The 27,899-nt window shown below is 36.8% G+C and overlaps 1 protein-coding gene across 6 annotated transcripts in view; it reads right to left on the bottom strand.

Annotated features, from left to right (window-relative positions):
* The window catches only part of PPFIA2 (PPFI scaffold protein A2), a 344,808-nt gene that overhangs the window by 89,985 nt on the left and 226,924 nt on the right, over positions 1–27,899 (bottom strand). For all 6 annotated transcript variants that reach the window (XM_075080712.1, XM_075080714.1, XM_075080713.1 and 3 more), the window contains one exon: positions 24,214–24,288. In XM_075080712.1, the coding sequence (XP_074936813.1) occupies positions 24,214–24,288 (75 nt within the window). The remainder of the gene's footprint in view (positions 1–24,213; positions 24,289–27,899) is intronic.

Here is a 27,899-nt window from a genome sequence, read left to right as displayed (position 1 = left end):
AATTAGATTCCTTTTCTAAACTGCCATTACAGACATTATTTTCCTATTTAGCACACATGTCAAGATTTGACCTGGACCACAGCAACCCGTTTCAACGTGACTCTAATCTGAAGTGAGTGTAACATTGAAGAGATGTGAGTCTTTCCATAATTAAGTCTAAAGATAGCTTCCTGTTGCAAGTCTAAATTTGGCTCCCTAACTTTGCCAAGCTCAGTCAGCTGAACTGAAAAGTTGTTTTATGATTGAGAAAAATGAAATAATGGTTGTGAATTTAAGAAGATTAAAATGTAGAGTAGTAGTTTTCTAGTTGGGGCTTACTCATTTTTATGGCTTAAGCCCATAAGATTACCTTATAACCTAAAGAAATGCTCCTTTAGCTTGTTCTCTTCTTACAGACATGGTCTTTGACATTTTTCTCACTTCTGTAGTTGGTTTTTGTGACTGACAAGAGATAATTCTCTAACACTGAAACTTTTAAGGACTGCCATCTATTTAGATTCTAGTTTCTGTATTTCAAAGGTAAATAAAAACAAGGAGCACAGTTTCTAAAGCCCTACTCTGCCATAATCATTCTGAACATAACCTTACATAATTCTAGATTTTGTCTCAACTCTGAAATATCTTCAACTTTCCTAAAGCCCAGCTTTATGAATTACAGTTTTAGTAAACATCCCTACTATATGACCAATATAAATTGCCTCCAAAATCTTCTTAGTAGGATTTCTGTACATTAGAATAATAGAATACCCTCAGCTGGAAGGAACCTGCGAGGATCAATGAGTCCAACTCCTGTCCCTGCACAGGAGAGTCCCAAAATTCACACCATATCTCTGAGGGCATTGTCCAAATGCTTCTTGGATATCGTGAGGCTTGGCGCCATGACTGCCTCCCTAGGGAGCCTGTTCCAGGGCTCCACCACCCTCTGGGCGAGGAACCTTTCACAGACATCACTGAATCGTGTGTTTTTTATGAAGGTAGGATTCAAGAATTCAGATTCAAAATTACAACTGGTTTTCCATAAATGACCAAATCTACACCTCATTCCTGTACACTTGAAAATAGTACTCTGAATTCAGGTGTTAAGGGAATATTAATTTCAAATATTAAAACACATGATAGAACAAGTTATCAATACATAAGCCAGAACTGATCTGAAGAAGTACCTGATGTTATAGAACCATTCCCATCACCCACGCTGATGAAAAAGGGCAATGTAATAAGAAAATAGTTTCATAATGAATAAAGATTACACAAGACTATTAATCAATAAGCAATAGCAGAAATTATATCTGTTCAGCAAGAGAAACAGCCATTTATACATTCATACATTCATACAGATTACTACCCATAGTAGGACACTAAGTCACACAAATGAAAGAAATAAAAGATTCACACTGTAATTGCAACAACTACCAAACTGTGAAGGATAACCAAAAAGGAGAGGAATAATCAGCACACAAAAATGGCAACATTTGAACTAGGCTCATTGGACAAAATAAAAATAAACTCGAACACAAAAACTCATCATGAAGATGCAATGGATTTATTAATGGTGCCAAGTGTCTCACAGACATAAAATGAAGCAGGAAAAAGTATTTCCAACCACATGTTTACTTGTGGCATTTTACAAAATAATAATTAATTTTAAATTATTTGAGTGGTGGGAGGTCAGAATCCATTTCTAAACATATAAAATGACTGGGTATCTCTGCTGCTGAAACTTAATCAGTTCTGTACTTCCAATTGTTTGATTGACCACTCGTTACTTCATTATAGTTTCAGGCTTCAGATAATTAACTTCATTATGAATACATAATATACTTACCTGTAACAGCAATGAAAAGGAACTACTAATTTATTACACTTGTTTTATTAACCGTTGCCTAATATAGATCCATTTTTTTATTACACACTTGTTCTGTTCAGTCTAATGTCATTCAAAATTCTGTCTTACGTGTACAGAACTTCAGTCCTATCTCTTTACTCCTGATAAACATCTCTCAAGCACCTATGGAAAAGCTGTTATTAGATTTCCTAGAAAGAGTAACTGGCTCATTGCCAGACTTTCCCTCAAAGCACCAGCATTCTATAACTCCTTATGGTTTTGTTCAAATAAATGTGTGATGTTTTGGCTGCTTTCTGCCCTGTGTTTTGTTTTTTTTTCTCTGTGTGCTGAATGGAAGAAGACTGCTACTTTGCAACCAGACGTGTAAGTACAAGGCTGGATTAATTTATTTTCTTGATCAAATGACTTTAAATCCAATAAGAAAGCAGCACATAACCTACAAAACACCAAGAAACTTGTCAGGTATGGTTTAGATATAAGATATAAATATGTATGAAAATATTTCCCAGTTCAATTATTAAGCTGAAGTCCCTCCAGGTTGGTGAAAAGGAACTAAATGCATTCTTTTTTTGTAATGAATCACGTCGATATTTGGTCCATAAGTAGGGCTGACAACTCCGGGAAGGAAGAATGATAACTTCAGACAGGAAAAATGACATTGTAGTTGAAAGCTCAGGGAGCTTAGGGTTTGGAAGTCTGACATGATCGCTGGTGGTGTTACCTGGTAAGATTTGGAGTGAATCAGAGAATGTTGACTAGTTAGGGACCAGACAAAATAACGCCCTCGCCACTAGGCTTTCCCTGTAAGTGTTCTGATATCCTCAGGGAGAAGCTGTTGTTACTATCAATGTATATCATTTACTGTAAATTACAAGGATAGTATTCTGGGTACTTTTCCTAAACATAACAATTTCCTTTGCTTGAAATCTTGGCTCCTGGGGCCTTGTTCCCAGTCCTGCTGTTCAGTAAAAAGTGAGTTCTCCATATCTGACCCCAGCATTTAGAGCAAAAATGCTGAGTTTCAACCTTTGGCATCCTGTGTCACACAGTGACTTAAGGCAGAATTACAATAACTGAGCTGAAAACCTTGAACTTATCTAGCTGCCACAGAGCAGGGTAACTAAACAGCCAAAACGTTGAACACGTAGACTAAAGTGGTTATCTGATTCCTTCTATAAACATTGGGGAGAATAACATCGCCAGCGAGTCTTCTACTTCTGAAATAGGTGAGATGAATGACATGCATATCTCTTCTCCTGACTGAGGGGAAACAGACTATTATCTTAAACTAGAGGCTCCCATTATGATGGCTAAATTTAAGCAAATACATACCATCAGAGGACTGAAGAAATTCCAGAAATAACTCAAGTTATGAAGTAAAATGCATGCCTGTGATATGGTACTGCACACTAACCTGGTCCCACCCCCTTCTCAGTCACGGAGGGGAAACCTGTTCCAGTTACCTTATGGATCCATACGCCTGTTCTCACAGTATGTATAGAGTACAGAGCTCTGTACACAGGACGGTACAGAAAAAAAAATTAGTTATGTGTTTTCAAAAGTGTATTGCCTCTAAATAAAATCCTATTCTAATTTTTAAAATACTTGCACAATAGATTTTTCTGTTTTTTCTTTCTTTAATGTTTTTGCTATTTAAATTCTATTAAAAGCATCTGCCAGTAAAGGATTTAAATGTAATTACTGTAATCATCTTGATTTAATTTTGTTTTCCGTTGCATAAATGATTACAGTATGCAGAGAAATAAAGATATTTGATTTAATTCAAAAATATATAAGGCCAAATGTTAACAGAGGTTTCTTTTTGTAGGATTCTTTGTAATGTTTAAAACAGTAGGAATTTTTTTTACTTAATTATTTCAAATTTTCTACTTCAAATTTATTTAATTTATTGTTAATTTAAGAAGTTTTAGAATAAGTTAAATACAATGCTTTTGTTTGTTAACAGAGGCTCTAAACACACATATATAATGTTAGACAGTCCCCTAAAAAGAGTACAAACCTGGATCACTTAATAAATGTAAGTCATTATAGGAAGGCAATTATTTGAAGCTTTTGGAAAGCTGTTTTGTGTAAATGTGGTCTACCTTAAACCACTGAACTTGTTTCTTTGATCTTCCAACATTGAAACAAGTCTGTCCTAGGCAATTTGACTCACTAATAACCATGTTTTACATAGCTACAGCTGGCAGATCTAGGCGACTTTTTGTTTAACAGCTTCTTATCAAGAAGGGGTTTCTTTTTACATGGATAGCATGCTAAACCAAACTTCTTGTGACTGTATTGTGTTAGTTTCCCATCCAGCTCTTATGTAAGTAAGTCTTTCAGAGAGCAGTGAAACTGCCTACTTGGATGTCCTCCTACGTTTTTCTATCATAACAGTCTTTATTTAAATGGTATTAAATACCAGATTTCAGCCTACTGAGGACATAATTCAGACTCCTGGTCCACCTCTGACTTTGCTTTAATTTTGGCAGGGATAGTTTGTGTTAAGCTTTAATCAATGTCTATCATTTTATACAGTAAATATTAAGCGTAGCTTGGGGAATAAAGGATGCTTTGAGACTGAGGTGATTTCTTTCTGCTTCAATGGAAATGTAAATCCTCATTAATCAACATAAATATAGTCTTTTCCACTTACATTTCTAATTTGTTTTAACCTTAAAGCAGCCTTTCAGAAGTTAGATAGTTCAGAGATATTTAAATAGGGTGATTGAAATTGTTTCAGTTGTACAATAAATTTGTCATTATTAATATTTTATTTTAGTTATAGGGCCAGAAATGCACATAAATTTTATTGACATATTATATGTAACTTTTGAAAGGAATTATAATGGTAATCAGCATTTTGTATTATCAAGATCTTGTATAAACAATACACTATACTTCTTTCACTCTTTGGTGGAGGAAAGACACAGCACGGTTTGCTCACTTGCAAAACCTTTTCAGGAAAAACAAATTGATCCTTTTTTGAATCAGGGTAGAAAACAGGTATTATAAAAGGAAATTTTTTTTTTCATGAGGGGAAGGGCATTTTAACCAAACTAAGATAATTATGTGAGATTTTATGTGCTCCTGAGGGCAGGTTTAGGAAGGGTGCATCTCATTCAGTGGGGTGACCTGGAAACCTGCTGTCAACTGTAAGAACAGGACTTAGATAAAAACCTCAGATATGTCAAAATATTAATTTTAATTGTATTTCTCCATGACTAAATAGGAATCTTTTACTAATCCTGTTCAAAAAAAGATTTTCAATATTTAATTAGAATCCCACTGGATAGTTTCAGCTTTTACTGCAATTTTAATGACTGTGTCAGTTGAGGTGTGACAGATTTATCTGCAGTACTTTAACATTTGTGCCTGCATCCTCTCAGTCTGAGTTTAACAGCAAAATATCAAAAGCAGCATGACTAAATGCCCAGGATTTGCTGTTCACAAGTTTCCACTTCAACACAGTTGCATATAGGATGCAAAACTAGGAACTGTGGTTCCCAAGGTGCAGAAATGCTTTCTTTGTTGCAGGGGCAGGGGACATTATAGAGGTACAGAGAAAAATCTACTGGGGATTTGAAATTTCTTAGCAGATTCCTCCAGCCTGCAAAGTTAATGCAATTTACAAACCAGAGTTTGTACATTCAGACACAGTGGTGTCTGAAAGTTTTTCCATCCCCCACTTTCCAACTTATGCTCCTTCTTGTCCCACTGGTTTGTAATCACTTGCAGCCTCATGACTGCCAAATTATTGCAATTCCAGCATCGCATAGTATACACCTACCTGCATATGTTTTTACACATATTCGCATCACTGAATAAATCACTGAAAAGTTTGCATGACAGACCACTTGGGAAATAATGAACAAGAACTCTATATAGGTGTCATAACACGATCATTTAGTAGTCAAACTAATATGAAAAGATCTCAGTGGAATTCTTTTTTACAGTATTGGGGCGAGTTTTTTGAATGAGCAATTAAATTTTTCCTGAAAGTACATACATTATTAGGATTTTTATTTTATTCTGGCAAGAAGATTAGCCATTTCTAGGCTTTAAACATATTCCACTTGAACAGTCTTATTTTCAAACATACCTAAAATATATATCCTGAAGATCTGGGGGAAATCCCTACATTCATACATATCACTATTGCCGTGTGTATTTGTTTATGTCGTATTACGTGTTCTGGAATGAGACAAGAAACCAGGCAGGAAAGGCAAAATCATTACATGGCACCTTTTGGCACAATAAATCATATTTTGCATGAAAGAAACCACTTCTAAGGTACATCATGCTGTCACTGTTTGCAGGACCCCAGAGGAAGCCTTGCACATGCCAAGCTACAGGGTCTTCCAGGAAACAGCACAGAAGTGGATGCAACCACAGGCCCCACAGGTCACCAGTTGGATTGCAAGTTCTCATAGTGAGAAGCAGAGGTACCAACCGAGGGCCAGCTGCTGTGAAGAGGCACACTTGGAGCACTGCAAAGGATCTCAGGATTAGCAGCTTGCTTGCACTGCAACAAGACTTATTTGAATTTCAATATGTGAAGCCGTGTACTGGCTTAGGTAGTTTTGGCAGATATCCTGACACCTGCTATTTAAACTCTCATAAGATTTCCTGTTCTGAAAAAAACCTTGTATACTAATCAACATGACCAAACCAGCTCTATTTAGTCATCCACTACTGACGACTTTCTTAGCCTGTCATAAAGATCAGCAATATTCTAATTATTTTCAGCAATCAATGGGATTGAGACACAAATTCTGACCGGCTTATTTTTCTATATTGATCAAAGGAAGAGCCGAAGTAGGGAGCTTGCCTCATCTTTGAACAACAGTGATGAAATGTACTAGTGAGACAGTCCAGTAATAAAACCACCAAAATGTTCCTGAAAACCCCGGGGGAGAGTTGGTGTGTGTGGCTCAACCACCTTCTCACCATTCTTTACTAGACAACAGCAGATGGAAGTGTAAGATTCACAAACTTGTCTAATAATAGAAATTCATTCTCATCTATTGAAGTGTCTGACTTTTACAGATGGGATAAAGAAGGGATTAAGGCAAGAAAGAGATATTTTTTCTTCCCAGCAGACAGGGAAATTCCTTCTCATCTACCAAAGTGTCTGAATTTTGTAGATGGGATAAGGAAGGGATTAAGGCAAGAAACGGATTTCCACACCACCCCCCCCTACAGGCAGGGAAATACAGAATTTTGGACCTATCCATGTACACAATGAAATTAGTAAAAACACATGGAAAAGTGAGGTGGTGTCTTGCGGTGCGGGAGATCTTTCCTCCCAGAGTGGTAGCTAAAATCTCAATATGTTTCAGTATCATGATCAAATGGACCATGTAGGACCGATAACTGGTTATATATATAGCATTTGAGAGAGTGAATGCAAGATGCTTTTCAGGCTATCATAACTGCACATTCTGACTTCAGAAATCAAACTTCTCATAAAACAATACAGAGTCTTTTAAAACAACAGATAAAAATGAATCTCCCTGAAGATGGCTTTACTGCTGAAATTCTGTAGTTTTTCCTTTCAGCAATGCAAGCTCTGAGCTTTGCAACAAGTTATATTTAAAAGCACAAATACGGACTTAGAACTTTATTTTCACAACAGGTAGGAGTTAAAATAACTATGGATCGTACAGCATTGTAATCAACATTAGCCACACTTTGAGAAAACAAAAGAAAAGAAAAATGCCTTTTCAGATTGCAAAAATAACTTTGGAAGGTGCGGAATGAAACCATCAACACTGACAATGTACCTTGGGCTCACTTTGGGGAAGAAAAAAAAACATAGAAGTTTTTATTTTTTTAACTTAGCACTTTGTCTTCCCTCCCATTCAACTACTTAAAACAAAAGAATCAGACAAATTTGCAAGTAGGGCTTTTGTAACACTCTGAAAATTCACTTTAAAACTAAGTGCTCGTGTCTGACTGACAACCTCAGCTAGGTTTATTTTATATTTGCCTGGATTCCAGTGTATTTTATCGCTATTTAGGTGGTGAGCTTTCCAGAAACTTTATACAATTGAACCCTTTAAAGCATGTCCTGACATGTCAAGAAAAATACTACTTTACTGAAAGAAAAAAACCTGTAGGAGTTATGAGTAATACATATTTTCAACATTTTTACATCATAAATTCTCTTCCTTCCTTTTTGAGATTGTTGACCTTTTATTAACATTGCTGTTTAGCTTTCATTGCTATGGAGTAATACTCATTAAGGTGAAATCATCCTCATGAGGGAGTCTTTATAACCCTTGAAAGTTAGGCAGTATAGGCCTAATGAAAGCAAATCTTGTATATTTGTTCTACATGAATTTTAAATAAGCAGAAATTGCAATAGAATCTCTACATTTTTACTCCTTAATGGCCAAAAAGTGTCACCTTGTCATTACTAGAAATCCAGCATTTGCTAGTGAGCTTTATAAGAGATCATACATTCAGATTTCCAGCAACATTTTTTAAGCTGCTCAGAGGAATGTTGTAACAGTTGACTTTAAAAGTCAGAGGGTCTTTACATTGTGGCAGAACGATGAGGTAGTACACTGAGTCCCAGCCCTTGGTTACAGTTCTTTTTATGGTTTAAGTAAGTCTTTACCTTCTATGCTTCAAGTTTTGTCAAAGAAAGCTAAAACATCTTGCTCCTTCAGCTTCTGGTATGTCTCAATTAATTTATTCTTATAATCTTGACGTAGGCACCGCTTTCTGCGACCCTGCTTTTATGGTGGCTAGCACTTTCAGGCTCTGCTTTCATGTCACTGAAGTGTAAATAATGAATGACAACATGCAAAGACAACTGGAGATGCTCTGAATCTGTGGCATGTTCATAATTTTAAGTGGAAAAGATGAAAATACTAACCACACGTGTGATCTTTCACTGTTCATGCCAGAGCTCATGATAACTATCATGATAACTATTGCCAGGTCCGGGCTATCAGTGCTTTATTGGCGTGCCTATATAGGTCACTTCTGTTCGTGCCAAGGGTGCTGTGGTCCAGGGGTAGCCCACAGCTGTGGCACTCAGCTGTCTGCAGCAGGGCACCGCTTGCCATCCATTTATCCTGCCACTGAGCCCTGACTCCTTCTGAACATTAAGTGCCTGAATCAGCAGTCATTTTTATACTTTAGATGTAATAATACACTAACATTTTAGGCTGGTAATATGGTAATAAGTCTCCTTCACCTTATTATGAATTTTGAAACAAATTAAGTGTTACTGTGTAAATAACTGTCTTGTGCTATTGCATGTAGTCTCGAGCATGCACCATTTATTTCTAGGGTGTACTGGCAACACTTTTTAAACAGAATAGGAGCCATTTAAAGCAATTGTGCAGTCGCTATTATGAAAAAGAATATCTGTCAAGATTTTTCTCAGAAGATTACCAGGTACATTTCGGTACATTTTCTTCAAAAACCCTTATCTAAGTAAACAAAAATGTGCTACTTTTAATTTGTCACAAAAAATGTATGAAATACGATACAGTGAAATAACTGTCTTTTACAGAGAGTAGCACAATGGAAAAATAATAGCAAATATCAATTACATGGTTGCATTATAGTGTGTATTTGGCACCTGCTGACTAATTTTTCTTGTTTTTTTTTCCCTAACCAAGCTCAACAAAACAGTAGCAAAATTATTATTCTTTCATTATTACCCTCACGAAGACACTAGTAATGTGCCCAAACCAGGATACAAAAGCCCTAGAGTTCATTGGTAGTACAGGGACTGATTTCCAGATGGCAACAGCTGAGGATGAATTTGACAGAAACATTATGACCTTCATTGTTTTCAACAATATATGAGTTCTTGAAATACATATATATACACATAGTGTGTGTGTATATATATATATATGAAATACATGACATAAGTGAAACGTGGTGGATGAGTCCTGTGACTGGTGTGCCACGATGAATGGTTACAAGCTCTTTAGGAGGGATAGGCAGAGCAGGCGAGGCGGGGGTGGTGGTGGCATTGTATGTAGCGGAGGAGCTGGAATGCATGGAGCTTGCAGTTGGCGATGGCACAGCTGAGAGCCTCAGGGTAAGCATTAAGGGACAGACAAATAAAGCAGATGTTGTTGTGGGAATCTACTATCGGCCACCCAGCCAGGAGGATGACATCAATGAGTCATCCTTTAAGGAACTGAGGGGTGCCTCTAAGTCATCCGCCCTTGTCCTTATGGGGAACTTCAACTTGCCAGATGTCAACGGGGAATACCACATGGCTGGGACAAACAGGTCCAGAAGGTTCCTAAACCATCTGGATGACAACTTCTTGGTACAGATACTAAGGGAACCTACCAGGAAGGGTGCCTTCCTTGACTTGCTGCTTATTAACAGAAAGGGCCTTGTGAATGAAGTGGAAATCAGGGGCTGCCTTGGCCACAGTGACCATGAAACAGTCAGGTTTAAAATCTGTGTTGACAGAAGGAAAGCTGCCAGCAAGACCTCAACTCTGGACATGAGGAGAGCAGAATTCAGGTTGCTCAGGGAACTGCTTAGTAAAGTCCCCCAGGAAAAAGCTTTTGAAGGTAATACAGTCCATCAGTGCTGGTCGCTTTTTAAGTACCACCTCCTAAAAGCACAGAAGCAGGCAATCCCAAAGTGTAGGAAGTCAAGCTGGCAAGGCAAAAGGTCGGCTTGGCTGAACCAGGGATATTCTTCTAGAAATATGGAGAAAAAAGAAAGTGTATAGCCAGTGGAAGCAAGGTCAGGTGACATGGGAGGACTATAGGGATGCTGTTCACCACTGCAGGGAGGAAATATGTGCGGCCAAAGCTCAGTTAGAGTTGAAGCTGGCCAGTACTATGAAGGACAATAAGAAGGGCTTTTTAAAATACATTAATAGCAAAAGACAGCCCAGAATTAGCATTGGCCCATTGCTTGATGAGAATGGTCACCTCACAAGCAGGGACATAGATAAAGCAGAGACATTTAATGATTTCTTTACCTCAGTCTTCAACACCAATGGTGGGCTCAGGGACCCCCAGAGAACCCCTAGGGAACCATGACTGTGGGAATGATAAACGCCTAATAAACCCTGAACTTGTGCAAGACTTGCTGCTCCAGCTAGATCCCTATAAGTAGATGGGGCCTGGTGGGATTCATCCAAGGGTACTTAAAGAGCTAGCTGATGTCATAGCGAGACCTCTCTCAATCATTTTTCAGTGCTCTTGGGAATCTGGAGAGGTCCCAGTTGACTGGAAGCTGGCAAACATTGTCCCAATCTTCAAGAAGAGCAACAGGGATAACCCTGGTAACTACAGGCCTGTCAGTCTCACTTCTGTGCTGGGCAAAACCGTGGAGAAGATTATTCTGGGAGTTATTGAAAAACACCTGAAAGACAATGCAGTCATTGGTCCCAGCCAGCACGGGTTCATGAGGCGAAAGTCCTGCCTAACAAATCTGATTTCCTTCTATGACAAGGTCGTGCACCTAGTTGACCAAGGGAAGCCAGTCGATGTAATCTTTTTGGATTTCAATAAAGCTCTCAATACCGTCTTTCACAGTAGCCCCCTGGACAAAATGTCCAGTGTACAGCTGGATAAACACATAATGCAGTGGGTGAGCAACTGGCTGATGGGTCAGGCTCAAAGGGTCATAGCAAATGGGGTTACACTGGGCTGGCAGCCAGTCACTAGTGGGGTTCCACAGGCATCCATCTTGGGGTCAGTACTCTTTAATCTCTTTGTGCATGACTTGGATGTGGGACTGGAAAGAATACTATAGTTTGCTGATGACATGAAATTGGGAGGAGCTGTTGACACTTCTGAGGGCAGAGAGGCCCTGCAGAGAGATCTGGACAGACTGGAGAGCTGGGCAGTCACCAACTGCATAAAGTTTAACAAGAGTAAGTGTCGGATTTTACACCTGGGGCACGGCAACCCTGGATGTACATACAGACTGGGGAATGAGAGGCTGGAGAGCAGCCCCACGGAGAGGGATGTGGGGGTTCTTGTTGATGGCAAGTTGAACATGAGCCAACAGTGTGCCCTGGCAGCCAAGAGGGCCCACTGTGTCCTCGGGTGCATCAAGCACTGTGTTGCAGCCAGTCGAGGGAGGTGACTGTCCCGCTCTGCTCTGCACTGGTGTGGCCTCACCTCGAGTGCTGGGTGCAGTTCTGGGCGCCACAGTACATTAAGGATACAAAACTACTAGAGAGTGTCCAGAGGAGGGCCACGAAGTTGGTGAAGGGTGAGAGGGGAAGCCGTATGAGGAGTGGCTAAAATCACTTGGTTTGTTCAGCCTGGAGAAGAGGAGACTGAGGGGAGACCTCATTGTGGTCTACAGCTTCTTCACAAGGGGAGGAGGAGGTGCAGGCGCTGATCTCTTCTCTCTGGTGACCAATGCTAGGACCTGAGGGAATGGCAGGAAGATGGGCCAGGGGAGGGTTAGGTTGGATATTATGAAAAGGTTCTTCCCCCAGAGGGTGGTGGAGCCCTGGAACAGGCTCCCCAGGGAGGCATCATGGCACCAAGCCTGACACTATTCAAGGAGCACTTGGACAATGCCCTCAGAGACACTGTGTGAATTTTAGGGTTGTCCTGTGCAGGGACAGGAGTTGGACTTGATGATTCTTATGGGTCCCTTCCAACTCAGGACATTCTACGATTCTGTGATAATATATACACAGATATCTTATTTACCTATGTATACACCCTGTGTATATAATTACATATGGATATACGTGTTTAGACATACAAACATATTTTTAGTTTCCAGGACATTGATTAGAAATAAAATAACGTGCCTCTAGGGCTTTATGTGGTTGCTGTTAGTACATTAGCATTTAACTGATAACTACCAATCCTTAAGGTATACAATTCAGTTTGAAAAATCCTACTCAGGTTAAAATAAAGTATTTAGCTATTTGCATTGCAAATCCATTACATTCATATATTACATTAATAATGTAATACTGATTACATTAATATGTTTCTCTCTGAGTACAAACAGTCTCCCCAAATGGTTCTTTGTATTTTTTGTCTGCATATTGTCATCTAGAGACTTGGAGATTGTTTAGATTTATTTTGACTGGACACACCTGTTATGAAAACCCCACTATTCTGCATATGTAGTTTTATTAGATTTTCCTATACAGTGTATCTGTATTAAAATCAACATCTGTGCTACTGATTGTACAAAACATGAAAATAAAAAAGACAGATAGGATATGAGTAAAAAACCAGAAAGGAAATGAACCTTATCCCAGAACTACAATTAAAGAATATCAAAGCCCTGATCTGCATGAACAAACTGAAGAAATCCCAACTTAAATCTAACTGCCAGTCTGTTGAAATCAAAGCACAGCAGAGTGAATTAAAGTCTATATTTCAAGTATAAACCAAATGTACCGATTTAACTTCAGTCAAGATTTCAATACTTTTCAATTACATCCTTACTGGAGGTAATTTTTTTCCACAGATTTCTCCAGTGAAAACCAAGGATATGGTCCTCACTGATACAATTTTTATATATTTGTTAATGATCAAGAACATTCTTCATAAACTGAACTTCTAAAATAATGTTTTTATTCCAGCCTAACTGCAGAAAACAATCTAACACTCATCTCTACAACTCCACACTCATCTCGCAATAATTCCACCTATACATTGGCAATCCCTATTAATATTAATGAAGATTATTTAATATTTTCTAGTGCTTTTATTGTCCAATAAAGATCCCAAAAAAGTATGAGTATCTAATTTTGCTCCTTCAAACTAAAAATATTTTTTATATTTTTGTATCCCAAGTAAAATTATTTCTATATTTTTTCTACTATAGACATATGATGGGCACTTGTTTGCAGTAAAATAAAAATACACTGATTTTGAAAATCTCCTGATATGACTACTTAGGTGAGCATTTACCAAGATACATCTATCCTTTGCATATTGCCGGCACAGTCTATGCTCCTATTTTTCTTACAAATATTTTATCACTGAGCTGTTTTATCAGCATTAGCAGAGCAGTAGCAAAATGGCAATAATTTTCTTTGTAGTCTATCAGTAAAAAATGTGGAATTGATTTGTCACGCTTGTGGACCTTGCTCTCTGTCTTGACAATGGAGGGCCAATACAGACCTGTGAGTGGCAAATTACTCTTGATTCACATTATTGCTGACACTGCTCACAGACATTCCTTTTTATTGTCTTGCTAGTTAACTACCTTGTGAATTTGCAGAATATTAGAGCTGCATGTGCACTGTTGGGTTGAGGTGATCTAACAGGAAAATACAAATGATAAGTGTTTTGGTTCACATGTTAATGGGAATATTGGTTAATAAATATGAACATATTGAAGCTTAAAGTTGATTTTATTTATTGGCTCATGTCATTAATTTAAATCTTATTCAAATGCAGCATGTAAGGCCTATTCATACATTAAAAAAATCAATTATGGAGAGTAATAGGCATAAAACATAACACTATGTTTTGTTATACTATTTAAAATCTGGTTTGAGAGTTAGTGGATATAGATGTTCCTAATAAATCACGTAATATTTAACAAATATACACAAAATTGTGTAATCATTCTGAATAAGCACATTAAACAAATGATAAAACAATATATCGATCCAGCAGATTAAAAGCAAAGGATAATGGGTATGTGTTTTGCATTTTCATCAAGATGGATGCACAAGAAGATTGTTAATGATAAAGAATCAACAAGACTGATTCTTGCAGTGAAATTATCTTGATCCATATGAAAACTCACTTGACAAATATCAAATGATCCTGAAGCAGATAGAGAGAAAGATAGCCAACTAAGCTCTTAAACATGAATTTATACCTCTGATGCAGGATAAAATGGCATAACTTTCAAACTTTATGAATCCCAAAATAACAGATCAACAAGAAGGGATGTATTCTTTCCGAAGTCTCATGAAAGGCACTGTGTGCATACTGTGAGCAAATTAAACATTAGACATTAACATTTCCACTGATATCCGTTGTACAAGTAATAGTAAGCTCTACAATGCAAATCAGCTAAGCATGACTTTAAATACACGCTATGTTCTTTACTTTAGCAGGTTGGTGTGTTTAAAGTAAGGCATTTGCTAACATAACCTTATTAAACCAGGGCTAGTGAGAGTTGTATTACATTGATTTGTACGCTCCCTAAACAGGCTGCCAAATATATGAAGTTAAATACAATCTGAAATTATCCCGATGTCTAATCTCATGCTGACTACGAACAATCCCTAAACTAGCCATATACAAATAACCTTCCAGTTTCATTAATCTCCTGGAGTTTTCAGGTGTGTAGGTAAACTACTGTCAAATATTCTGAGCCACACATCTGGTTCCTGCCACCCCTGTGTTCTCCTCTCAGCCTGTATTTCTTTGGTTGTCACCCCATCACCTCTTTCTTCCTTTTTTCTACTTTGGTTGAGGAATATGTGGTAAATAAGAAATCCACAAAACCTGTGCTAGAAAGTTTGAACTTTGCTATTCTGTAATTCTCTGGAATAGAGGAGATAGCAGAAGATCAGTTTATCACTTCCTGAGACACGCTCTTCAGCTTCATGGCTCTGTGTCATGTACCAATACATTTGTTCGTTGTTGTGCAGAAATGTCAGGCATGCTCCACGATCCCTATTTACTGATGTATATAAAATATTGTACAGACCCCAAAATAATGCTAGTAACTCAACCTCATGAGATCTAGAAAGCAGAAACTCTCCATACATGCTGAGTAATTGCAGACTAGTTGTGTTGTGTAGTGAGCCCTGAGTACTGTGTCCTACAGTTACTTAGACTCAGGACCTCATGGAGGCTGGATGCCTGCAGCCCCAGCCTCTCTTTCATTAAAAAACCAGGCATGGAGCTGGGGTGAGGGTATGCACTCAGTATTTAACTCCCAAGCATGGAGTTACGATGAGGTGAGCATGCTAGGATTCATGCAGCGTACAAGGATTTATGCGGTGTACCAGGATGGCATATTTGTCACAGATCTCCAAGTTAGTTTTCTTTAATTATTTGAACCAAAGAGTTAGAAAAAAGAAAAGACGTGAAAGACTAAAAATTTGTCGTGACTGGCTTAACAATAATCAGTAGTGAAGGTGACAGTAATGATGGTTCAGGAGTGATATAAGGAAGCATTATTCAAAACTCTTCTAATGCGAAGCAACTGGTAAGAAAACAAGGTCTAGAGGGGAAACTGCCTGGAGTGTGGGAGAATTCATGTGGCAAGGATGGAAATGGGTGACATCACTGAGAACTTTTAGGTCGGTGTGAGATTGTAAAAGCAAAGCTAAGCCTCTCTCTGCTTTCAGAAAAAGCGAGTAAGGAGAAACTCAGGAGATTGAGCAGATGAAGATGTAGTCAGAGCAACAACTTAGGAAGAGGATCTCCACAGATTCTTGCAGGAAATGTTCACATTAAATTGTCACACAGTAATGAATTTAGTACATGCCTATGTCTCCCAGAGAGTACTCAGTATCCAGACTACAGAACAAAAGGCAGATAGCGTACATTTTTCTGATAGCATTATGGTACGTAACTTGTTTTTAAAATTAGCATCCTAGAAAAGTTTTTAAAACACACACAAAAAGAAAAAAAGAATATACTGGATCAGGTTTATGGTCATTTTGATGAAAATGCTAATTTTATGGAGAGTTTGTGCTGTAAGGTTTAGAGGAAACTGGGAATTTTTAATCTCCAGTCATCATTTATTCAGAGATAAAACCAAAGCATTAAACCACCTGTATTTCTAATCATGGGGGACCAAGGTTTTAAGTTAAATGTCTCTGTCAGACAAAAAAATGAAGTAGATTTGAAGAGATTTGCAAAATATATTCCAAACATCTATCTGTCTGTTCTTTTAGTGTGTATTTAAACATTTGCTCCATCACTGCACAGTAGGTTTGGGGGAACAGCAAAGGAAAAGCAATGAGCGAATCACAGTTTTACACAGCTTTTTTTACCTTTTACTATGTTCCTTTAAGCATTGTCTTACAAAACTTAGATTTTATTTTTCTACAGAGAGTGCAGTTAATAGCTTATAGCTGTTTAAGAGTAATGTAGGTATGCTTATTGATACATAGGGATGTGCCATAGCAGAAAACTGAGGTGCAATAGATCTCAAGTTGTTTGTGAATAATCAGATTAAAAATAAACTCTACTCTTCGATCGTAAATCTGCGACACTGAGATTCGCTCTAGTCACAGATCTTTATATAACAAATCCCATTAAAAATTTCACAAGTAAGTAAAATGAAGGAGGAGTATTAGCCACAATGCAAGGTTCTAAGAAAAACATCAAAATTGCAATGGAGATGCTTAATAGCCTGAATCTATCATTTCAGTGGGAGTATCTCACTCCTTCCTTAACAGCAGTAACATCCTGAAGCACCCTAATCCATCCATACTTGAGATTTTAGAATATTTGGAAAATAAAAATTAAAAGTAGCAATTGTCTTTGTGACACGGTATTGAAAACAGAGTAATATATACAAGTTACCAAGCACCTGACATCAAAGATTTTATTAGAACTATTAAACACACTGGATAAGTGAAGGAATAAAAAGCCTCTCCCTCCAGCTACATTTTTCCTCCAACACATGAGCAAAAACAGATGAGCAGAGACTACACATCCTTTATGTTAATGACAGTCTTTCTTACAAATTAGTTTCTTCTAAAGACTACAGAGGAGACATTCAAACTGGATGAAAAGTCAATGCAAAATTTGAATAGGCTATCAGTATTTTAGGATTTATTACAGGTGGCTACATACTAAATGGAGGGGTAAGAGGACACAGCATTTCAGCATCTCTTTTGAAAATACTCAAAGCTATTTGGGCAGCTACACAGTTCTGCTCTGCAAAATCATTTCAACGAAGACTAAAGTTGCTAAGCCTATTTAACATAGATTACTGGGTTGCCAACACTACACTGTGGCCAACGCATAAATAGGCCTAAGCGACTAAGGAAAGTTATAAAATGGGAAATTAAATCTACAAGCTTTTTTTTAATGAAGATTTTTGTGTAGCAATACTAAAATAAGTGCAAAATCATTATCTGCTGTCACTGCAGAAAATATGTTATTTTAGTACTCAAAACTCTTCGGAAAATTTTTCTCTGTGACAGGTATTTAGGGAAATTATACTGAGGAACCACTTTCGCACATGGAATAGTGATGTTGTCTCAAATATGTCAATAGAAATTAACATTCTTAAGTGACTACCTGAAAAACTTATTGAATTTTAGACCTATTCTGCCCTGAATTTATTGAGAATTGCTTTTGATGGCAATGCAAAGATAAGCTTTGCTGCCCTCCATATCCACAAAGAATTTTAGTGGTTTTTTTCCACTGAGAACTTAGATTAGAATTAGCTGAGGACATAAAAATAAATAGCTATAGCAATTTAACTGATTATTTCTTGTGCTTATTCCTTTTTGACTTTGTAAGATCAAAAATAAGGCAATGAAGGGTGTAGTGCTGCTGTAGTAATTTTCAACTTCTTCAGCTAACATGCTATATATCCTGATTCAAATATGTAGACAGAAAGTAATGCTGTGGAACATGGAGTATGAGAAACATCCACAAAAATAAATCATTGCTTCATTACTGTATTTAAAACTTAAGGGCAACAGTAACTTTCTGCAGTTAATATTTAAACTAGATAGCTAAGGTTAAAGGCACAATGAAAAGCAATTACATATAGTACATAAAGATTACATTTCAAACCAAGATATTTTCAATTAAGTGCATCTTTGCAGAAAAGATATAATTTGGCACAATTACATAGACATTTAAAATTAAAGTTCAGACCACAAAGAAGGTCTCTTCAGAGTTTGACCTATGTGAAGTTATAGCTTAGAAAAAAAATTAATATGTAGGAGAGAGTTAACCAAGCAACAACTTTCAGTTACACCATTCTGAGAAAATACAGTAAAATTAGGTTGTTGATGAAGGTTGTTTCAGATTTTTCACAAAAAATTATACTTAAAGTCACAGGCATACAGTGCATATAGCTTCTAACTGTGATGATTACCTAATTCTCAAATAAAACACAGGCATGTGATTTTCTGTCCTTATGAATAGTGTGCAGCATTTTATATGCTGCAAAAAATAAAATAAAGTTATGCAGTGTCTTTCAGCCAACAGGTTTAGATTTTTCTCATGTGCTCACTAATGAAGACAGCGTCTTGTTACCTGAAGACAGTGAGAAACGCCAATGTGGGCTCCAGTTGGTAGGGTTTATAGGTACAATCCATCTAGCCTGGCCCGCTTCAGAAAAGAAGTCACTGACTTTCACCCAATTTCATTCAGAATTTTGATACCCATCAATTCTGAATCTTGGATTGATCAAATTCTGTGCATATTATATTTTCAGGAAATGCATATGCTATTTTTCTCAGCAAACTATTTCTTTAACAACATTTCTACTCCCAAAACCGCTTTGCATTGTATTACATACAAAGGCTAAGGCCACCAAGGAACTCCTGTAACAAAAAGTGCCTTAAGCTAATAGGACCTGAAACAGCTAAGTATAGAAATGTTTTCACATGCAACCATGGGTAAAAAGAACACACCATAGTTAGCTGGGGTTTTACATTAAAATGCATATACACTAAATATTACAGCACATTTCATTAGCAGTAATGATAATTCAGTCATGTCTGCAGCATCCCTCATGGTCAGAGTCAAAACTGTGCTCAACTGTTAAAAGCATCTGCATTCTTCACTGGTTTCTTGACTTGCCCAGCATAGCAGAAGTCAGGCTTAAGATGGTATTTGAAATTTCTTTGGTGAATAAGTGGCTACATTTTCTGGTGTTTCTGGTACAGAATATAAAGAATCATAAATCGCAAATCATTTAACACTGCACACTGTAGCAGGAACAGGTTTAAAACCATCACTATGAGCCATGGTACCACAGGTCCAAAATCTATGTGTCCTTGCCCTGTGGAAGCCAGTAGAGCTTGAGTTCTTGGTGATATATGGTGGTAATAAAATATCTTAATGTGTTGTTTGCACATGCTGTAGTTTAGCATACTTGTAACAAAGACTCACATAACACTAGTAAGAAGATCTCAAAAGCTGTGGAACAAAAGTGGTTATCTTGTCAGTAATATCAATATTAAAGTTAATTTCTATGAGGATCATAAATGACAAAACCAGGACGGAAAATTTGCATCCCACTTCTCTTGCGAATGAGACTCATTCTTCTCCAATTAGTGTGTAAAAAGGAAGCTGGCTAGCAGAACCTTGTTGGAATTTGAAAATGTTCATATACTCACTAAAAAGCATCGCATTTGCCTTCAAAATGTTCATAGACAGAAAACAATTGTACCACTGAGCTTTGGTATTGGATGTACCACCTGCAGCTTGTTTAACTGCTACCTACAAATTATAACCTTCAGCGACAAAACTATTAGGAGAGACCATGGGTTATGTGGAACCAGATGAAAAACAGCATCATTTTAAAAGCACCTGAGGGCTAATCAAATGTAGCTACATTTTACACTAATTTTAACTAAAAATAGGAGGTAAATTTTTCAGAAAATTGTTAACAATATCTACTATTCGTCTTAGCTACAACAGACACAATGACTAGGACAACATCTACCAGTTGTGAACAAATAATGGCTTCTAGTGTAAGCATGAAATAAAAAAGTGTGATAATTTTCAGTACGTTGTGTGATATCTGGTGATAAAAAGCAAATATTATAAGGATGACTATGGAATTTAATTACTGTAGACAGTTAATTTGCCCCAGTCTGCATGAAAACTCTCTAACAGCAATCCAGATCATGGCTATGTTTGAAAGTCCCTTCTCTTGACACTAATCCATTGCAGCAATATAAAATATAGTAAAATAAATTTTTTCCCGCAGGAAAATATATATATAAAGAATTTTCAATCTGCTCTTTAAGTATAATATTGGCCCATTTTGTATCTCCCCCATATCTAGAAGCCCAGTGGCTGATTCAGAGAGCTTCTGCTGATTGTAAGGAGTAAGACAGCTAAATATTGCTGCCTATGCATCAGGTGTCTACCTATATCAGCTATATGAGCTTGCTGTGAGAGTCAGTTGCCTAACATAGGCATTTCATGTCACTGTAGTGACCAGGGTTAATCCTCCCCCACATCTGTCTGTCCAGACAGACGCAGCTCTCCTGTCAATGTTGTGTTGTATCTGGCAGCCCTGGCAGATTAACGGCTAGGTTAGCTGGCAGACTGGATTTACTAGAGCTCCACAGGCTACAGATGAATTTCAGACATCTGGTTCACATGTAGGTACCCACTTTCAAGAGTCCTAATTCTGAGCTGAATCCCGAGTTCTGTAAGATACAGTATGATGTTCATTGTTTGTAAACGTGTTTTCATAAGGAGCTGATGTACCCTGTAAGTATCCTCCAGCTTGACACAATTTAAAACCAAGACTTCACATTCAGAAGAATAGTTAACGTAACTGATATGCTTAATTCTACCCCTATAATGTTGTTGTTAAACCTGTAGTAAACATAAGGATTCCTTTGATAATTCGATGCATATTTAATATTGTAATTTACAGAGAATTTACTTTTAAAAATATTACAAATTGCTAGCATATTTAAAATATTACATAAAATCAGAACATTTTCTGTGAAGCATTTATGTGAAAAGGAGACAAACTACATATTCACTTTTTCATAGAAACTATTGCCTTCACAGAATCAAAACAGAAATGAACCATTTGGCAGACATTCTTGTCTCTGAGTTCAGCTGAACCAAAGACTGACTTATGCCATATCAATAGTCACTACTGGAACTGCAGACCAAAGCCCTTCTCTATTACTCTTGTATGATTACATATAAATATTAGCTACACCAGCTAAGTTCCCCAACAGGTCCAACTGTCCATCTCAATTGCCCCTACAGTATAAAGTCAATGTGTGCTATTATTCCTTATCAAATAAAAGTGCTTTGAGAGATGGTGTTGGCAACTAGAGCCAAAATCAGCTTTGCCAGAGTTCCAGATGTCTTCACACCCCTTGGTATGTATGTAATATGCTACAAAGACTGTTAAATGAGAGCTTATTTATAATCTAATGATGGAAAGCCATAATTTCTCTCTCTCAAATTTTTCTGTTTTACATAAGGAAATTTCCAATAATACTCATGAGTGTCTGCAGTTTCTTATTGTTGCTCTGTGTCAGAGCCACAGCCATAAGCTTTCAGAAAGGTGCTACCTTAACATAAACATTTCTACTATTTTTTACCCCTGAATCTGACACTTCTTATATACCTAATCATATATGCATTTAATCAGGGGACCAATTTACTGTCATCATGTTACGTTTAGATATAGTCCTGAATATGTAGTACACTCTTACAGTCAGTATGAGAAAATGGTTATGAAAGAAAATATGAATTCATTTGGGAGAACAGACACTGAGTGACAGGAATACAGAAATTACTGAAAAACATATATTTAATTCCCTTGGGAACTTGGCCCATTTATTTTCATATATAGTACAACACATTTTTAAAGCCCTTTATTGCCTGTGCATTCACTGTGGAATCTACTATAAAAATAGGCTTATATATTGCAGTTGTTTAATTAATTTTGTCTGATTTAAATAGTTAATTGCATGAACATTATCTGAACTCCTCTTCAAATGAGTTACCTGATTGAAAATAATCCACTCATTCTCTTCCACATCTCTTCCCTTCTAGCTCTTTTCTCATTATTATTTAATTGATTGTCCATTTTTCAGCTTTAACAATTCCTCACAGGAAACAGGATTAACAGCATAGAAACTGTATTAATGGTCATGTTATGCTTGGTTGACTAAATGTCCTTTTAAATGTTTTTACTATCACATAGACACCAAGTTTGTACAATATTTCTAAGGATTCATGGAAGAAAGGCTATGAAAGTCCTATTTCAATTTAATGTCTCTGAGCATGTTTTTACTCCTTACTGTCAATACAAGTTTCATTAATTTTTTTAAAACTCCAAATAACAAGGTGGTGCCTAAAGACCTGGTCCCATGCCCAGTGAAGTGAACTTGGATTTAATTGGATCATGAATTGGAGGGATTAGAGGAGTGGGATGCATCTCGGGTGGTTTGACTGACCAAAAGGACAGCTTTCTGCTTGACACTATGCAAATAACAGATTCCACAACATAGTGTAACTAAATAATTTGAACGCAAGTATTCTTGACATTATGAAATGGAAGAATAAAAGTGAGGTCTTATTTTTGCACAGATGAAGTGCAGTTACTTCAGAGAAGATAAAGTGCGGTCACTTCGGAGAAGAAAGGGATGATTCAAAATATCTAGTTCATAGTTTATAAAATGGAAGGACTAATATCTTAATTGCAGATCCTACTTTTAAGAAGTTACTTTAAGAAAGTAACTTCTTCTAGCTTAATATTGCAAAAAGATTTCTTTAGGAGTCTCTATTTTACATTATCCATTTTTCCATTATCACATTATTCCATTTTTCCAGAATTATTTGGTAGTACTATAAGTTTGTATGTGGCTGTTTTCAGTTTCTGCCTCAAGGCTGAGTAAAATGACACCAGTAAATGGACATAACCAAAAATAGCTTTAATCCAATTCTATTGCTTGTCTGACTTATTTTTAGCAGTGTGAGAAGCACACATCAGGTCAAGATTGAGATGGGGATGGGGATGGTAAAGTCACCAGCAGACCCCATTATTTATATTTTCTGACCTCGGGGTTGTCTCTCTGGGGTGCAAAATTCCTTTCTATATGTGTGTACAGTTGTGTGTGCAACACAATTACGTGTTGCTGTTCACCCTTTCAAAGAAAGGAGAACAGTCTGCAAACTACCACCCAGGAAAAAAATCTTGTGTTCAAGTTCACAATAGTTACATGGCACCACAGTTCACCATGACACACTGCAATTAAAAGGGAAGAGAGAAACCTAAATTTCAAGGTCATCCATAATCCTTCCTCCAACAATGTTCATATTTACATAGTGTGTGTGTATGTGTGTGTGTGTTACTTAATTTTGGAAAAAATGGAAATTCAGGTTATTAAATGGAAATTCAGGTTATTAACTAGTATCTGGCATATTCATTGGTTCACTCTTTTTTCATGTCCAATAAGAAATCTGGGAATCTGTCACTAGCTCTTGGATTTTGGTTTGCTCACAAGGAAATAGAAGAAGGGAATGTATCAGTAAACAGAAGGTTGTATTAGTGTTACAACCGCTTTAAACACGCTTCACTGAGCAGCTTACTCAGAATGTAATTAATGTAATTTATCTTTTTTTTTTTCTGACAGTTTTAAGAAAATGACAGGGAACACATGGGACAGAATATTAAAGAAACTGAACCTCAAAAGGGGAGAAAGTGTTTTATGTTACCTCCTGGTTAGCAGCAGCTAGTTCTTCTTCCAGTGCAGAGACTCTTTCTAAAGAAACCCTCAGTCGTTCCCTTACCTAGAAGAAAAATCAAAATATGTGCAGTAACGTAATTTCTATCAGTCTTTAAAGATTATATAATCTGCCATATGCACTACTGTATGCCTTGCCAGTCGGTTTGCAGGCATGTGTGTTGCATCCTTTCTTGAGACATACTGTGTACTAAACATTTAAACCTAACTATTGGAAGACACAAAAATAGGTGTCCAACTTCAAATGCCATACTGCTTTTCCACAGTTTGCCTACTATTTTATGGAATACACAGCAAATGCAAATATTCTAAAACCACATTAGGCATAAAAAGAAAACGTTTTTCACAAGCATCTTTTACCAAGGGTAAGGAAAAAACCATCTGCAAATGTTTTAAGTCCACTCCATGGAAGACAACTAATCTGTTCATATTAAGTGAATGCAACAAATTCATTGAAAAAATAACTTGCAGCATTGCCTTCAGCCACACATACTAAAGATTTTTTATATCATCATGCAATTTGTTTGGGTTTTGCAAAAAGTCATAAACAAGATACATTCTCATAAGCAGAGAAGACTGCTGTGTTTGTACCAGTTTCATAGATGGCCTATTCTGTTCTAAGGATTTTTATGATCTACTAAATTATTACTATTATTACTGTTATATTTACTATTCAATGTTAATTATTAATATTAAAGAATAATAATTTATTATCTCTGAAGACATATTTACTGTTGTTTGAGTGCCCTGGCTCGGCATCTGTTCATGTAGCGATAGACAACCTAAGCTAGCCATGCAGGTGCCAGTGTCCCAATATGATCAAAAGCAAATCAGACTTAAAGTGATCTTCAGTGCTGTGTGTAGGTGACTCTCTTCTGACTATGAAGGGATCCTATGGCAGCTCCTCTCCTAATGTACACAACTTCATTAGGCATGTCACATTAAATGACTTTACAACCTGGCTAATCAGCCAACACTCAGGATATAGTTCTATCCCCATTTCAGCTATGCTGAGGTACTGCTGTTCCAGCTGATAAACAATGGATGTTTAAGGCTATTAGCAATGTTTGCAGGGAAAGTTAGCATACTCTATTAGACCAACAGATGTAGCTGGAAAACAGAGCAAAACAAAAATCAGTCTTTAATGTACAATGAAACATTGTACATTTTCATGTACGTACAATTGTTTTCAGACCCTTGACAAATACAGGAGGCTCCTGAAAAGGATGTGTATGCCTTAATGCTTCATACTTTTTCCAGTGATACCTCCTAGTCTAATAAATATTACCCTCCCTTACATACTTTGTTTTCCAACACTACTGACAGAAGTGAAATTTTACAAATAGACTCAGTACATCCCAAGATTGGCTTAGATGTTATAGATGAAAATTACTTATTAGCAAAACTATAACATAGCATGTACACTATTTTTGCATCAATTAAACCTTAAAACTAAGTAAATCTAAAGATCAAATACATATTCAGGAAATTAACAATTAAAAAGTAAAACTCTTCAGCTTTTCTAACAAATGCAAAACTAGTTGCTAATGCAGTACTGTGAGGTTTTGGTCCTCTTTACATACTTCAGCTCTACTAAAAGAAAAAAAATTTGAAAGTGTATTTTATGTATTCACAGAAATTATCGGAATACTCTCAGTAACTATAGTTTTACTATACAATAAACAATGTTGCTAGGCTTAACAGAACAGAAATCATGAGTGAGAGGTGCTCAAAGGAGCAAAAGCAAGTTGAAGAGTTTTAAGGTGTAAGAAATCCCCAAGACTAGAAACAATCATCAATTTTATAGTCCAATTTCTGATTTATTAATTTCCCTTTATTCCTTCAGCACTATAAGACTAAAAAAATAAACTGTTAATGGTTCCAAAGAGGCATATTGTACCTTAAATGGACATTTTCTGTAGGGTATGACTATATAACCAACAGCTGAGCAGCAACAACTGACTCTCCCTGTTCCTCACCTGATGTAAATGAAACTTTAGCCATCATCTAGTGGCAGTGACTGAGCTACCTCTGAGTGGCAGTGATAAGAGTGAAAATTACCACAAATTTTCACAACTGTTTCAACTGTTTTCTTACACCAGAACAACAGAATGCAGTGAGAATATGCAATGGAACCAAAAAAAATTTTTCTATTTATTAAATTTTTGTACTATTTTTCATCAAAGATGTATGTTAAACCCTTTAATCACAAAGCTTGCTTTCCAAAATGAGCTACATAATTTCTGGAAAACATGTTCATAAAGCTTCAGGTTTATGGTAGTACATAAGCTATCATCACAGTCATTTTATATAAATCTTTTAGTATTCAATTCTAACACACTTAAAATATGTACAATTAATTTGAAATATTATATTTCATAATTCTAATTTATTCATAATTTCCATCTAATTATATTTTTTCATAAAAATACTTCACATCAAATGTATAATGCATCAATTATTCTGGCTACAGTTGAAAAACTAATTGTTTAAATAGCTGAAAAAGTATTTCTTACTTCATTCGCCTCTCCTTTTTCCTATTTTTAATATCATATTCTGCTTGAAAAACAGCATTATTTCACCAGTTCTACTGACTTCCGAGGGCTGCTTGATGACCTGTTTCCCTATCCAGAGGGACAAAAAGCCCAAGGCAGTACGAGTCCACTATCTGGCACTCACATCTCTCTCCTCTCTCCACTCCTACCATGCTCTCTGCCTCCCCAGAGGTTCCCAATTCCTCTGTGTATCCCAAAACCCTCTTTCTGTATGCTGTTTCTCTTCCCACCACCATTTCTGTCTTTTACTAGTTCTCCACTATTAAAGTCCATGTCCTACCAGTGAGGGGTCTAGTCCTCTCTCAAGAGGCCTGATTTCAATCTCTAAATACAGTGGGAGCTGGCAGACAACAATTTCTTAATGGAAAGCTCAACTTAGATTGAAAAAATGTGAAGAAAATGAAAGTTATATTCCTGGCTTCAGTTCTCTTGGATGTAAGCACTGCTGAGGGACAAGATCATTGAAAGAAATTTCACAAGACAGTAGTTGTCAATAGCTGAAATGAAATGCAAGGAGTTGGTAATTTTCCTTTAAATTTTCATACGTTTCCTGAAACCTCCATGTATTCAAGCCAAAGTGTATTAAAAATGAGAAAGCATGTTTTAAAAATATGTCTAACACTGGAATTCACTTTGAATGGTGTTAGAATTTGCAAACCAGCTAGGCCACATCACTGAGGAGGTCACAGCTCCACAAGGAGCTGGAATCAGAAGAATTATCCTTAACCTTTATACACTGTGGCACCATAGAACTGAATCTATGGACATTTTAAACCCTGTAAACAACATTACCTGGAAATAGTAGGAATTTGTTTCAAAGAAAATTTAGGAGACACATTTTTTACATGGCACTTCAGAAAAAACAGGTAGAGAATTAATGTCTTTGTTCTGAATATCAAGATATTATATTAATATCCAATTTTTTTTTTCATTCTTTTCCCATCGTCAGTAACAACATGGGACAGTATCAGTGTGACAGAGCGCAACAGTTGGAAATTTTTTCCTTTGCCTTGCCTTGCCTTGCCTTCCCTCCCTTCTATGTACACAGCTAATGCGCTGCCTTTTTTATAACAACCTACCCAAAAGTGCAGTCTGATGGCCC

Source organism: Phalacrocorax aristotelis, chromosome 1 (assembly GCF_949628215.1).
Source record: "Phalacrocorax aristotelis chromosome 1, bGulAri2.1, whole genome shotgun sequence".
NCBI lineage: Eukaryota > Metazoa > Chordata > Aves > Suliformes > Phalacrocoracidae > Phalacrocorax > Phalacrocorax aristotelis.
This window is presented reverse-complemented; position numbering and strand designations above follow the sequence as displayed.